Source organism: Tursiops truncatus, chromosome 12 (assembly GCF_011762595.2).
Source record: "Tursiops truncatus isolate mTurTru1 chromosome 12, mTurTru1.mat.Y, whole genome shotgun sequence".
NCBI lineage: Eukaryota > Metazoa > Chordata > Mammalia > Artiodactyla > Delphinidae > Tursiops > Tursiops truncatus.
The window spans coordinates 79,200,122-79,216,112 of NC_047045.1; the positions used below are offsets into that span (position 1 = coordinate 79,200,122).

At 38.9% G+C, this 15,991-nt stretch overlaps 1 protein-coding gene across 9 annotated transcripts in view; it reads left to right on the forward strand.

Moving 5' to 3' along the window:
• ARID1B (AT-rich interaction domain 1B) overlaps nucleotides 1-15,991 on the forward strand; it is a 411,398-nt gene that overhangs the window by 113,108 nt on the left and 282,299 nt on the right. For all 9 annotated transcript variants that reach the window (XM_073789769.1, XM_073789773.1, XM_073789768.1 and 6 more), the window contains exon 3: nucleotides 15,166-15,294. In XM_073789769.1, coding sequence (XP_073645870.1) covers nucleotides 15,166-15,294 — 129 coding nt within the window. The remainder of the gene's footprint in view (nucleotides 1-15,165; nucleotides 15,295-15,991) is intronic.

Consider the following 15,991-nt stretch of genomic DNA (forward strand, 5'->3'; position numbering starts at 1 on the left):
TGTTTTCCAGTGTTGGTTGTCCAGGGAGCATTTGTGAGACACCTTCAGGCTCCCTGTTCTTGTAGCGTCTTACCCAGTGCCTCTCTACCTATAATAGTCTTTCTTGTGAACATTCACTTTTTCGATTATATGTTAACTACCCTTATTCTTCTTAGGAGCATCACTGCAAATTTCAGGTGGTCATAGTCATAATTTTTTTAAAATTTATTTTATTTTTAATTAATTTATTTTTGTCTGTGTTGGGTCTTCATTGCTGTGCTCAGGCTTTCTCTAGTTGCGGCAAGCAGGGGCTACTCTTCGTTGCAGTGCACGAGCTTCTCATTGCGGTGGCTTCTCTTGTTGCGGAGCAGGGGCTCTAGGCGTGTGGGCTTCAGTAGTTGTGGCTCGTGGGCTCAGTAGTTGTGGCACTCGGGCTCTAGAGTGCAGGCTCAGTGGTTGTGGCTCGTGGGCTGTAGAGCGCAGACTCAGTAGTTGTGGCTGTCGGGCTTAGTTGCTCCATGGCATGTGGGATCTTCCCAGACCAGGGCTCGAACCTGTGTCCCCTGCACTGGCAGGCGGATTCTTAACCACTGTGCCACCAGGGAAGTCCCATGGTTACAATTTTTTTCCAGGTATTTCTCCCAGAGAGATTATTTGCCTGAATATTCATGTAAACCTGACAAAACACTTATTGCTAGGGAGCCTCAATTGCCCCAGGGACGCAGTGGTCAGGATTTCCACAGTTAAGGTCCTCCCTGCCCTCCCCACCCGTAGACAAATATATTGCCTTGTCCCTATGAGGTTTTACGTTTCTTCTTTTGGGATCTATGTGGAAAATCAAAAGAAGTCATAGCCCTTTCTCTTTACTCTTTATATTTAAAAATTTACTCATTTTCCTTTCTTCGCCTCCTCTGGAATTCAATCCATTCCATGCTTTTAATCTCATTTCTTTCCTCCAACGGTAATACGTTTGATATGTACCATCTCTGGCACTGGCCTGTTGTTCAACATGGCACGCCCTCATTCTCCAGATTCTCTGCTCAGCCTCCTGTCTCTCCTTCGCCCGTTCTTGCTGTGACTCCTGATTCCTTCCAGGAGCTGCTGTCTCCTCCTCTCTGAGCAGTAGGCGCCATGGGTGGCTTGTTACCCTGCGCTGTTGGAGTTTGCCTTCTCTCTCTTTGCTGGTTGTCTCCTGTTGAACCGCTCCAGGTGTTCAACCTACTCAGGTCAAATCAGCAGTGGTTTTGTTCTCTGGCAGTGGCATCGGGTATCGATGGCAGCTGCAGGTCATATCCATGGACCCTGATTGATTCTGATACAATATCACTTGGAACAGCTTTCCCTGAGATGCTCTGAAAGAAATCATCCTTGAGTGCAGTGTTTTTTAAACTATTCATTGTAATCTGTTAGTGGGAGCATGAAAGCAGTGTATTAAGCTGCAACCGGAAATTTTTAAAAAGGGAATTTGAATATAAACAAAATATGAATGCATCACATGTAGTAAGGATGTCATGTGTGTTCAAGGTTGTGATAGAAAACGTAATTCTTCTTTTGATTTGGAATCAAAACATTTGAAAGCCGTTGCTCTGCTTACCCTTCAGTATTTTTAGCACCTTTGATTCCTCACCCCTTTTCTTTCTAATGGAAGTTTAAGATTTTTTTTTTTTTACAGTTGAGATAAAGTAGAATTAGAATATGGCCTATTTGCAGGACAACTTGATGGAAAATTGAAAGCACAGTTACTTGATTTACCAGTTGCAGGGCAGGTCACTTACCCTCCACATCAGCTCCACGTCAGGGCGTGGCCAGCTAAGCAGCCTGTGTCCCAGCAGAAGCCCCCTGAAGAAGTCTGCAGTGAAGGCGCCCCACCTGGAGGCTGTCCTGCACATGGAGAGTTTCATTCAGGAGCATTAGGACCTGTTCAGGATGGCACGCCCAGACCCTAACAATGGATTCGTCTGGGACGTGTGGGGAAATCATAGTCTGCAAAGGGGGTGGCAGGGATTTCTAGATTCATTAGGCTCCCACCAGTCTGGGGAGTGCAGGATATTGGAAAGAGATTTTAGGAAACACCAAATGGCTAGATACTAGTGTTGTTACTTCTTTTCTCTGGCAGTAAGAAATAGCTATAGGTTTTAAGTGATTGTGATGATTATTGAATGTAATATCTCTGGTTAGAAAATGACCATTCTTCACTAATTCCTCATACCTGGTCTTGATTCGGGGAGACTTCGTGACCTCAGTGTTAACCTTGCTACTCTGATGGACCTCCACTGGTCTTGTAAGCAACGTTCTTGAAGGGAAACTAAATATGTCAGATGAATAGTTGGAAATCATCCCCCTCCCCCAATAATATGTATAATGCATCTTTTAAATTTAAAGGATTTATTAAAATGAAAATTATTTTGGTATACTGTTTGAAGTCTGGCTTTTTCCTTCTAAAGATAATGAAGAAATTGGTTTTTTGTAGTTAAAGTAGGATTAGAATATGGTCTAATGAGAAACATTTTGACCCTGTTATCTTTATTTGCCATTGGATTGGAGGACTGTATCTTAGGACAATTATTTTGTACCCCTTCATGTTTTAGGAAAATAGTTAAATGACTTTTGTATTATCCCAAAGTCTACTGACTTCCCCGCAGAGGTGCTTAGAATGGACAGTCTGAGAACACATCTGTGTTCAAGTATAGTTTTGTGAGGGATAATTATAATGTTGATTATTTGTTGTGTTTCAAAATGAATGGGTTATAGAATGTCTAATTTTAATGATTTAAAATAAATTATTAAATATAAATAGAAGAGACGGTAGAGAAAGAAGTGAAACATTTAATTTGTTGATAATTCTACATTAGGTAAAGCTTCCTCTGTCCACCCCCAAGTGTCTTTCTGTTAATGATTTTAAAATATCAACATCCTATATTTTTTCCTGACCAATCTTTTGGGACTATTTGGCACGTGTGTTCCATCTGATGAAATAAAAAAAAATTGCAGATCTCAAGGGAAATAATTAAATGATTTTCCCTTCTTATATAAACATTTGCTTTGAAATATATTTATACTTCAAGGGCTTTGATATTTTTATCTGAAGCATCATTTCCTCATACTGTCTCAACCTCAAAATGAAACTCCTCTTTAAACTATTACCCAATATCACAAATTTATCATATAGGTTAAATTTATGTGCCCAATGACTAAAAATGAAGGGCCTCCCCGCCTCCTCTCTTTTGCCTTGAGTATATGATATCTGTGTTGGTAGAAATTTTATATCTTAATCCTTTCTAATTTCAGTGTTTAAAACTTAAAAAAATGTGTGTACATTTCTCATTTGTAGCCATTGTGTTTTTACTCACCGAGCTCCCTTTTTTCAACCCCTTCCCACTCCAGCTGCTTCCCTTAGGTTCTTTGAGCTCCCCAATACTCTTGTCTGTTCTTAGACTGCTCTCTGCTAGAACAGAGCAGGGTGTCCAGAGTGTCCTTTGCTCTTCCTGTCCCAGCCTGAGTGTCTTCCATGCTTAGCTTAACATGCTACCCCCCAGTCCTTCCATTCAATGACTGAGCACCCTGGGAGAGTGGAATGAGCCCTGGGTGGGGAGGGGGTGTGCGCAGAGAGTTGAATTCCAATTGAGACTCCAGCTGGGTGAAATTGTGCAGGTTTCCTAACCCTTGACCCTACCTTCTTGATCTTAATAAGGACAGGGTTGAACCAGTGATCTCTGAAATCTCTACCAGTTCTAATAGCGCATGATAAAATAATTTACAATAAAGTGTAATTAGGCTTAGCCTTCTGAGGATGGGGGAATGAGTGTGAGTTTAAAACAATAGCTTATTGATCCAAATATGTGATTGTGTGTGTTGCATGTATTTTTGAGCATTTCCACCCGGCCCCCCAACTCAGACTATGATCCAGGGAATAAAATGCAAGGAGTCAGTTTTTCAGCCACTAATGTGCATGTATATTTCCTTTAGTCTTACCTTTGCAGGTGGGGTTCAGGAGAGATATCACTGATTTGTGAGAGAGGGTGGGTTAGTGGTGGTAGGAACACCTCCCAGTGCAAAAGGACTCCTTTATTTTCACTCCTCATTATTTGTTATGAGTTCATTCTGAAAGGGCAAAAAATAAAATGACCAGCTAATTATGGTAATTTGAAGGCTGTTGTGTCCCTGGGTAGCACAGGACAAAGCCTGCAGCTGTCTCCCCACCCTCCGAGCCAGTGTCAGTGCCTCTACTCAGGGGGGATGCCGGTAAAGGTCCCCATACTGGTTCGTCCCCCGGGACTGTCTATTCTTAGATTCTTCCGTCTACTGAATTCTCAAAGTCTCAGAGGAAGCCAGGTCTGGGTTTTGGCCGTGTTACATGGAGAAGTCTGACCCTTTTGCATTACCATCGCTATTACTTTTCTTCATTCATACAGTTTTCACCATATACATTATTTACGTTTAGGGGTGGATAGATAAATGAGTACAAGTTTCTCCTTGAAAAGGTATCTTATAGAATACTTAGACTGTATATTTTTAAAGGATCACATTTTAACACAATATAGTTTTTGAAATATCCATTTTTGAGGGGCTTGGTGGTTTCTTTACTCACATTTTTATAAACTCAGTTACTAAAATCATTCCCTCCCTCCCTCCCTCCCTCTTTTTTTTTGTGAGCAGGAGAGAGAGGATATAGAAGCAACTAGCCCCCTTACCCTCCATGGATGAACTTTACTCTTGGAAAAGTGTAATCACATAGTTCCCCGCTTTGACTCTTTAATTAAAAAAAGGAAAAAGAAACAACTTCAAAACTGCATTAACAAATCTCACACACACACTCACGCGCGTGCGTGCGCACACACACGGAGTTTAAATGCATGGTATAAAATCCCCAAGGTAGAAAGATCCTGCTGTGAACGGTCTCTCTCCTCATGTCCCCCCACCATCAAGTTCCCCTCCATAGAAGATACCAGTTGCTTGTCTCTCCATTGGCTGGTTTAAAATTCTAGTCTGATTCTGGTAAATCCCTGTTTTCTCTGTTTTCCCCCACTCCATAGTTATCTGCAGTAGAACAGTCTTTTCAGTCTAGCATTCACTGCACATGTTCCAGTCATGCGGTTACAGAGTTGACCCTGCAGCCTCAGCAAAGGTTATCTCTTCAAAATTCTCTGAAACGCCCTTTCGGCACGTCCATTTTGGCAGCTGGGTTTATGTGGGAGAGTTGGCAAAGCTCTTGGCCTCCTTTCTGTGCTTTATGAAATCTGGCCAGAAGGGCAGCTAGGCAAGAAGTTCCCATCAGTTGCACTGCTGAGTATTTTCCATTTTTTACCTGTAGTAAACAACAGTGTTCTTACCACGTGTGAGTAGACCAAGTGGGTGGTTTTTAAAAACATGAACGTACTGTAGCCTCACACTTAAAGTCCTATTAGAAAACTGCTATTCTAATATGTGTGTGAGGTACTGTTGTACTGTTTTGACTTTTGATTTTGTAATCTTTTTATATATATTTTTAAAAATTGAAACAACTCAAAGGTTATATTCACCAGTTACAACTACCTGTTGCAGTTTGGCCAGTAATATAACAAGAAAGATGGAAACTCCAAGTTGCTTTTCAGTGAGATGTATTCATTACATACAACATCACGTGCCTGGTTTCTTGGTAAAGTGCTTTCTTGAATGGAGACAACTGAGTCCCTGTGAGGCAGCTCAGGCATTTTCTTCCTCCCTCCCTCCCTCCCTCCCTCCCTCCCTCCCTCTTTCCTTCCTTCCTTTTTAAAAAATGTTTTTATTTTTAAGTCACTTTTTCTAAGAAAATGTTGCTTCTGTAGCAGAGTTGACCTATTTATTTCTATAGATGGCCATCAGAGCCCTTCTTTTCTTTCTGTACATACCGTGAGCTCCACAGAAGTAGGGCTTCATGCAAACCATGTTGATGCCTTTCCATAGTTATGATTCTCTAATTGAAAAATGACTGCGTGTGTTTGGTATGGAAAATACTTATTTTTCATTTTGTTTTAAATGTAAATACTAGTAACCTAGATGTCAAAGCTTCTGCGTTAGAAATGAGCAAGGCTCCTTTTACTATTAAGTTTTTTTCCTGCTTGTATTATTATATTAGTAAGGCTCACAGACTCATAGGTGAATTTTTCTCCCCATGTTGATTTATGAAAGATTTTAGACCACTTGGCTTTGGTATGCTGGTTCTGGTTGCTTCAAGAACAGGTAGTAAGAATTCATCTTTTACTCTTAGGTAGTAGACCCCTCACCCATTCATACACATTGGAAATATGCTCTTTTTCTAGCTAAAATTTTTAGAATGAGATTTATCATCATGTACATTGCATGCATACTTTCTTTCCGAAGCTGCAGGGTTTTTTCTTGTTATGCTTCTCTTTTGTCAAAGAAGTGCACTGTAGACCTCATAGATCTGTGATACCAAATGCCTTCGATGGATCCTTGGGAAGAAAGTGTTTTAAAGTGCATAATTAGGGCACTTGAGCATAAAACTACAATTATACACTTGTGTGTTAATTTTGTGTACAGCAAGACTTTCGTTCAACACTGGTTGTAAATGAGAGGAAGCATTTTACTGCCAGTGAATGCCTGCATTTTATGAATACTTAAAATCTCCTCTAATTGGCTGACCTGGAAAAAAAGGTGAAAACATCTGTAGTTAAGAGGTAGAGGAGAATACGAAATGTGTACTAGAGGTTTCTTTTTAAAAGTAAGTAGAGAAGTGATTTTACTTTTGTGTACAGCCACGGTTGCTGTGCCTTTGGAATCACTTATGCAATTTTAGCTGCTATTCCACAATAAAGACTAACAGTGAAAGCAGTTTAGATAAGGCAGTGAAAATAATCAAGGGACTGAGGGGGGGCAGAAAGCAGTTGACAAGGAATCTCTGATCTGGTACAATAAAGGCTTTGGCTGGCATTGATTGACCATGCATTTGTCAATCAAGTTCCATGTACTAGCATTAGGGGGCACTCCTTGAAATTTGGAGTTAATTTTATGGAAACTAAAGGATGTACCACTTTACAAAATGGATAGTAATGTTCCAGAACTTGTTACCCTCAAGAGACTAGAAATATAAATTAATTTGAAAAGGGTATAAATAAATTTGTGGGTAATAGGATGACAGTGATTATGAAGAGGAAATAAAGGCTGTTCAGGACATATTGCCAACTTCTGGAAACTGAGGTCATGAAAGGCACTACCATTTAGTTCCCACAGCCATGTAGCGTATTCACTCTGCAGAACATTGGTCTGACATAGTATTCGCTTAAGCTGTGATTTGCTAAATATAGAGCAGTTGGACTTAGAATAAGCAGTGAAATTTTGTAGGCAATTAATAATTATAAAGAAATCCAAGAGAGATTATATATATATTATTTTCACTGTTTATGATCTTATAAACGTAAAGTGTGTACCTGATAAGGAAGTTTTAGAAAGCAAAATTTGTCATGAGAAAAAATTTATTGCTGATGACAAATGAGAACTTTTTAATTTAGTTTCACAAATCAAAAAGTAAAGCTATTTTCTGATATGAATTAAAAAAAGTTTTAAGCTAAGGGAGTGGGCTAAAGTAGCCCAGATATGTTGGTTTTTTTTCAGTCTGTTAAACAACAGCAGTGTTTATGGCCCGGAAGTTATCTGTTAGGTACAAGGGCATAGACAAAAGTGGAAGTGGGCTCCGTAGCAACGAGAGCTGAGTAACTAGCTTGTTTGCATGGTTGGTCATCAAGCCTGTTCTGGAGTTTAGACACTGCTTGACCCTTGACTTCTTTGCTGACTCCTCCAAGCCCACGGTGTCTTTTTTCTGTTACTCAAGGGAAGCTGGACAAAATTTGAAGGAACTTACGGCTTTACTATACAGTGCATGCAGTAAGCACTCAGTATACATTCGTTGATTGTTTTCAAGCATGAAGGAGTAATTTCAGGAAGTTACGGAGTATTTTTTCCCCCCTTAGACAAGCTTAAGGACAAGATTTATTTCTCTTTTTAAAATAAGAAAGTGAATTTAAAAAGCACCTAAATTGTTTAAAAGTCTCAGTTGGGAACTTAGCTTAAGGGACTATAGATTGTGGAGCATTTGTAGGATTTTGACCTTGTAAACTTTATTTATTACCTTCTAACACATTATTTTTGACTGGACATGTTGACATAATAAAATTTCCTCCTGCAGTTGGTTCAGCCACACATAGACTTAGCATCTGAATTCCTTGCTGTGGGGAATTTTCAGTCTGTCTCTTATGCATGAAAAATAGCATTTACTCTTTCTGTAAAATCAGAAGCCAGCAGAATATGCCACAGTAGTGACTAAAATGTAGCTGTTGTGAACTCATTTTTCCTATGCTTTTTGCCTTCCTTTTTTTGTAGAATTTATCTGGAAGCACTCACATTTATGATGGAAAACAAACAAATAAAAATTAGGACGCTTTCTGCTGTGAAATATAAATTGTTATAATATACTTTTTGATAATTCTTAGAAAGACAGCAATAATTAATCCAAAATAAACTGCATTTAGTTTTAGATTCATGAAAAACTCAGAGTTGGTTTAAGAAATGATACATAACATTTGATGTATATTCTTCTGGGCTATTAATTCTTTACTCACCACACATATACAGATTTTCATATTAAAAAAATATATATATGGTTTTGTAACCTGCTACCCCTTAAGTCCCACCTCAAAAATCCAGGGACAGACTTTCTTGCTATTCAATACATATTATCTACAATTAGAATCATTCATTTTAATGACTCTGTGATATTTTATTGAATAGAATATCATTACCCTCCCCTTTTAAACCAGTCTCTGTGGAGGCACATTTAACCATTTAGGCTGCTTCCCTGTTTTTGAGTGGGGGTGGTATCAGGGGCGTGCAGTGACCTCCTTGCTACACATATCTTCGCACACTTGTTTTATATTTTTCCTTAAGGTAAATTCCCAAAAGCAGAATTCTGGGTTGAAGGGATATCGTTCCTATACATATTGTGACTTGCGTTAAATATTTGAATTTACATACTCGTTATGATTGTTTCAGTATTAATTGCTGTGTAATATTTTGGAATTATGTAAATTGAAAGTATGAAAACTCCCTGTTAAGCTCCTAGAAACAGTTGCTATTTTATTATCAAATAGGAAACTTACATCTAGGTTTAAGTAAGGCCAGAATGGTTTGACATAAATACATTAGAAAAAACGTGAGGTCAAAAGTTTAGATACCTTCTTCGTTGTTAAGTGTATATACATACTTTTAAAGTTATAATATACATACAATGAAATGCTCAGACCTTAAGTGTACAGTTCGATGAGTTTTGACAACTAAGGTACACCTATGAACCAACCATCCCAGTTAAGATACAGAATATTTTCATCACCCCGGAAGTTTCCTCACCCCTCTTTCTCACCAGCCCCCATATCCCACAAGCACTGTTTTGATTACTATCACTATAAATTAGTTTTGCTATAAATTTTGTTTTTGAACTTCATATAAACAGATTATACAGTTCGTTGAATGTGTGTTGTATTCGTTTAATATAGTTCTAGAGGGAAGTGTAGATACCAAACCAAACTGTTCTTAGAACAAAAGGATCTGAAGCTGATACGAAAATTATATACTAGAGTAAGAACAACAGGTCTTTCAAAAGAAGGAAGTTGGACCCTTACCTTACACTATGTGCAAAAATTAACTCAAAATGGGTCAGACCTAAAAACATAAGAGCTAAAGCTCTAAAGCTCTTAGAAGAAAACCTAGGGGAAAGCTTGATGACGTTAAATTTGGAGGTGATTATTGGACATGGAAACCAAATGCGCAGACAGCAAAAGAAAAGATAGATAAATTGGAGTATATCAAAATTGAAAACTTTTGTGCATCAAAGGACACTATCACGAGAACAAAAAGGCCACCCACAAAAGAGGAGAAGATATTTGCAAATCATATAAGGGATTAATACACAGAATATATAAAGCATTCCTACAACTCAACAACAAAAACCTAACAACCCAATCAAAAAATGGGCAAAAGACTTTAATACATTTTTCCAAGTAAGATAAACAAATGACTGATAAGCATGCAAAAGCTGCTCAAATCACTAATCATTAGGGAAATGAAAATCAAACCCATAATGAGTGTGACACCACTTCACACCCATTAGGATGGCTATTACAAAAACAAACAGAAAATAGCAGGTGTTGTCAAGGATGTGGAGAAATTAGAACCCTTGTGCACAGCTGGCAGGAATTAAAAAATGGTATTGCTGCTGTGAAAAACAGTATGGCGGTTTCTCAGAAAATTAAACATAGAACTACCGTATGATCCAGCCGTTCCACTTATGGGCTGGGTATATGTCCAAAAGAAGTGAAAGAAAAGGCTTGAGCAGGTATTTGTATGCCTGTTTTCGTAGCAGTATTATTCACAATAACCAAAAGGTAGAAACAACCCACCCATTGCCCATGATGGGACAAAATATTGTATATACTTAAAATGGAAATATTTTTAGCCTTAGAAAGGAATGAAATTCTGATTCATGCTGGAACATGGATGAACCTTGAAGGCATGAGGCTAAGTGAAATAAGCCCGACTCAAAAGGAATAACCAAATTCATGGGGACAGAAAGCAGAATAGTCGTTCCCAGGGACTGGGGTGGGGGATAGGAATGGGGAGTTACTGTTTAATGGAAATGGAATTTCATTTGGGGATGGTGAGGTTCTGAAGATGGATAGATGTGATGGTCGCACAGCAACGTGACTCTACTTAATGCCACTAAACTGTACCCTTTATGGTTAGAATTCCACGTATGACTCTAGCAAAATCTATTTTTCCCACTTACTTACTGTGTTGGAATTAGATTGCTTCCTCTTTCTGGCTCTTGTAAATAGTGTTGGATGGAGTATCCTTCCTGGGACACATGTGAGTGTTTCATGGGTATGTATTCACAAGGGGAATTGCTGGGTCGTAGGCAGTGCACCTTGAAACTGAGTGGAGAAACTGCTTTCTCAAACTTCTTTAGATAGGAAAAGGATGAGAATATAAACCTGATCATTTCTTCAGTGTTGAAGTATGAGCAAAGAGTTCAAGGTAAAGTAAAATGAAAAATGGGGCCTGGAATTCTGCACATTTAACATGACACAGAGATATGAAAGTTAATACTCATGTCCTTTATCAGAGTAGTTTCATAAAATAAATACTTAAAGTGAATGAATCATTTTTAGCTATACTTTCCCTTTCTGATAATGTTTGAAAGCATTCACATTTCTTTGAAAATTGGAATAAAACATTTTGTGACTGTGTGTGTGCATGTTCCACTTGAAGATCCTCTTTATTTAGAAATGAGAGAAATTTTTGTTTTTCTTATTTTTACATAACAAATAGAAAATCCCTGATCTTAGGCATTTTCTGGAGATTTCCATTTGGTTTAGTTTAGTGATAAATGTCTAGCGCGTTGGCTGGGCAGTAATGACCTCGAGGGTTAGCCGGTAATAGCCGAGGGTCCTCTGCTGCTGTCAACGTGAGGTTTGGGGTTTTTGTCTATTGGATGAAGCTGAATCAAAGACTTGGATGGTATAAGTCATTTCAGTTTTATAATGTGTTCCATCATTAAAGTTTTATATAATATATGTGCTGCCGAAGCGAGCACTAAAGTTTTATATAATAATAACTTGATTTAATAATCCATTGAACAACATTCATTATTCATCCGACAAACATTTCAGTGGCAGGCCCCCTTCCAGGAGGCATACCACGGGTGTAGGAGTGTGTAGTCTAGTGATGAGGACAAACGGTAAACACATGAACACATAATTAAAGGGGTAACTGACGAAATCTAATAATGTCCCCTGTGGTAAAATCAAATCAGAAGTGGCATGAAAATGATGGTGGGTTAGGCCGGTTAGGGGACGCGTGGTATCTGAGACAGAAGTGCTTTGTTTCCTCAATTCTCAGCACTTGGTTCCTGAAACTCAGTAACTCTTGGTTAAATTTCAACAATTTGGTAACTGTTGAACAGTTGAATTCAACAGTTTGGTAATCTTATTTACCCTGTATATGGTTAAGAACTAAGAGAGAAGCAAAAAGACTCTTAGTAGCCAAAATTGATTTCACAAAACTTGAGACAATAAAAGCTCATATGCTTCCCTCATGGCTTAGTCCTTTGGGTCTTCATAACAGTGTAGTGGGTTTCTCAGTCCTCAGCAGATGCTGTGAAAGATGGAGGTCTGAGCGAGGAGCGGTGTGGCTGAAGGCCTTGATGCCATGTGAGAAGCCGGCAGTGCGAGACCACAGTTTCTCTGGGGTTTGTGCAGACAACTTCCGGCAGTAGGCTCTGGGGCAGTCCATGTATTATGGCTCCGCCCTTCCATTTATGTTTCTTAATAATGATTGTTTGGTTTAAGATGTCAGAAAATCATATAATAGAACTTTGAAAGCCCTACATCTAAACTGATGAAAGCAAAAACATTATTGACCATTAAAGAATTGACATTAGTTCCTGACAGCTGAGGTGTATTATATTTAGAAATTGCTTTTTAAAGATAACACTTAGTTAACAATTAATGTTGTAGAGGTAGCACTACAACTTAGTTTAATAAGTAATAATTATTATGTAGCATTCCAGATAGGATTATAATATCGCTGGTTATAATATTAATAGGAATTAGTAGAGGAGGTAACCCCGTTTTGCAGATGGCGATGTAAGGCATATCATTATGTGACTGATCATATTCACACAGCTGAGGTACAGGAGGGCTTGGATTCGGATTTCATACGTTTCTAGTACAGACATTCTTTAGGTAGACTGGAACTTAGTCATCTCTGTTTTGTCATGGCTCCCACGTAAGGACAGTAAACCAAATGCAGTTGATTGGCTCTAGGCCCTGTCAGTTATCCCAGGGTCTCAGAAGGTTAGTTAGCCAGTTAGTTAGTACCAAATAATTAGACCATGTATTTAAAAGGATAGCAGGTAGGTTTTTAATTGTGGAAGACAGTGATGGAATCTCCCAAGCAGATGCTTTGGATGGTTCCCCCTCTGACGTTTGCCCTGTTCTGCAGCTTGTTGCCATGGATCCATTGAAGATTTGCTTACACTCCCACCCAGCCTACCTGCCTCCCCTGCATCCGGCTTGCTTCCCCACTTTTCGGAGTTGGAATAGATAGTAAAAGAATCTAGTAAGTTCATGGCTTCTCTAGTGTGAGGAGACTCCTGCAATATGTCCTCTTGTTGTCTTGCTTAGAAAATAGAACCCCCCCCCCCACACACACACTTCCATATTGTGTGTAAGGGTTTCTGTAAACCAGAAAGTCAACATATTAAAGTGCAATTCACAGGGGAGTTGCTGGCTGTGTTGACTGAGCTTTACAGTCATTTTAACACTGGCAAAGTGTTACCCTAACTGCTTCAAATCAAACTGCAAAGATGCTTGTGTGAAATGCAGTATTAGATATCAAATCAAACATATGGGTGTTGAACGGAAGGGTATGTGTTGTGGTAGTATATGGTATTCTAGCATGTGGAGTTGTATTTTATGGAAATTCTTTGGCTTGGCTTATGTCAGGGACATACATTCATTATGAGATATCAAGCTGTAAAATAAATAAAAGCAAAGAATTCAACTGTGCTGTTGCATGGTTTTCAATACAAACTTGTCTGTTCTACTAACTTGGGGTCTGCGAAATGAGAGGCATTTGTAAGCCATTGTGGCCAAATGTTTTGTCAGCGTTGCTAGCAGCTTGAAAATAATCTAGATCGGGTCAAAAGGAATATGAACTTTAGCTTTCTGCATTTTTTCCCTTTTACTTCATTGAATATGTTGCCAATTACTGTGCTAATTGGTCTTAGAGGCAGAGTGTTTAATATTTTCCTCCTCACTCTCTTCTTTTCCTCATTCAGTATTCTGTAGTCAATTTGTTTTTTAAGTGTATATCTGGGACTGATGACTGAGTTCTTAAGTATGTGTGCTTATGGGGATCATGTTCTTGCAGTTCTCAAATGGACCCTATTGTGGTGTTCACAGTGACTTCACCATTCTCATTCCAGGAGTGCTTTTTGCCGTCCTGATATCTTGTTTTTCTTTTCCTCGCCTGTTCTTTCTCTCAATTAGGGGGAAAAAATGTCAATAGATTTCTCATTTGAAAGAACATCAGAAAATATCATCAGTGGTGTATTTACTGAATGAGGAAGGACTTTTGTTTGAACAATGATTTCAAGATTTTTTAGGCTCATGTAAATTAGAAATGGAGAAGACTGATTTTAGGTCATTCTGTCTGTAACTCGGGTATTTGCAGCACAGTACGCTTTGCTTTATATCAGTAACCGTTTTATCAACTAGGAAAATACTACCCTTGTATAGCTATGAATATCTTTCCATCAAGAACTCATATTGATAGTTATATTGTTTGATATACATAGTATTGTTTTCTAAATGGGTTTCATTTTATTATAAAGCAGTGTTGTTTCTTTTTAGCCAAAATAGTATCGGGTAATGGAATTGCTGCTGTAACTGGTATCTGCTAAAATGTAATTGAGGCATTCTGACCTTAGTTGAAACAAACATGTCCCCAAACCACAAACATCCTACAAAGTATTAGTGAGCTCGGACTGGAGTTCATTTTCATCTGAGTGTTGCATGAGAATGGATTAGCATAATGCTGCTTTGACTTTCTAGCGGAAACAATTTTTTTTTTTTTTTTTTTTTTTTTTTTTTTTGCGTTACACGGGCCTCTCACTGTTGTGGCCTCTCCCATTGCGGAGCACAGGTTCCGGACACGCAGGCTCAACGGCCATGGCTCACGGGCCCGGCCACTCCACGGCATGTGGGATCTTCCTGGACCGGGGCACGAACCCTTGTCCCCTGCATCGGCAGGCGGACTCTCAACCACTGCGCCACCAGGGAAGCCCTAGCAGAAACAATTTTTTGACGTCAGTATTAGGAACTCCCCCCGACCCTGCCACTGGATTTTTGTGAAATTATCAATTTTTGATGTCTGATAATTTAACTCTGCTTCAAAAAATACTTTGTCTTTTGTCTTCATTGATAGTATGTGAGTAGAAAGCAGTATGCCAATTTATCTAATGGGGAGAATATTAAAAATATCGAATTCAATTGCTTAGCAAAGAACCCACTTCCTGTTGCTGAATTGAAACCATATTTGATTTCGCTGAATGGCACGTCTTGACTTTCTCACTTGCCCCGCTTGACTCCGTAACAGGTGCCGCCTCAGTATGGCCAGCCAGGTGTGAGCGGTTACTGCCAGCAGGGCCAGCAGCCTTACTACAGCCAGCAGCCGCAGGCGCAGTATCTGCCGTCCCAGCCCCAGCAGAGGTACCAGCCGCAGCAGGTGAGCACAGTCCTGGTCCCCAGGCCTCTGTTCTGAGATGTCTTCCCGGCCCATTGAAAACATTTCTGTTCTCAGTGGGAAAAATTGAAGTTTTGAGAAAATGCAGAACTATAACCTAAACTCTTTGTTTACGAATGGATGTTTGAGATTGAAGGGTGGGAAGAATGACTAGTTTAATAGCTTCTTACATTACTGGTTAGTGACAGCAGAAAATGTCAGTCATTTCATGTTCTTTGTCATTTGTGTTCTGAATCTTTCCAGAAAGTACTCTGTCACTCCGTTGAGGCTTATTCAGGAAAATGGTTTTATTGATCATGTAATCTTTCTAGTTGGCACATACATGGTGTTTTTATGTTGAGCCTTCTTTTGATTTGTTTTTGTTTTAATGGTAAGTGCTACTGGGACGAAACATTGTTGCCTTTGGCAGTGTTATTCTTCCTAAACTAGCTTATAGACAGATAATCACTTCAATTACAATATATTAAAATACTAAAGGGAATCATGTACTTTTAAGTATGTTAAACACTTTCTAGTTTAAATTAGCCTCATTAAATACTCTTTTAGGTTATTGGGCTATGTATTTCAGCTTACATGATTTGTAGAAAAATAGTACATATGCATTTGGTACAGTGATTCAGTTTCATCTTGTTTTAGAGATTGTCGCTGAGTGATATTAAAAGGTATCATGTGATATTAA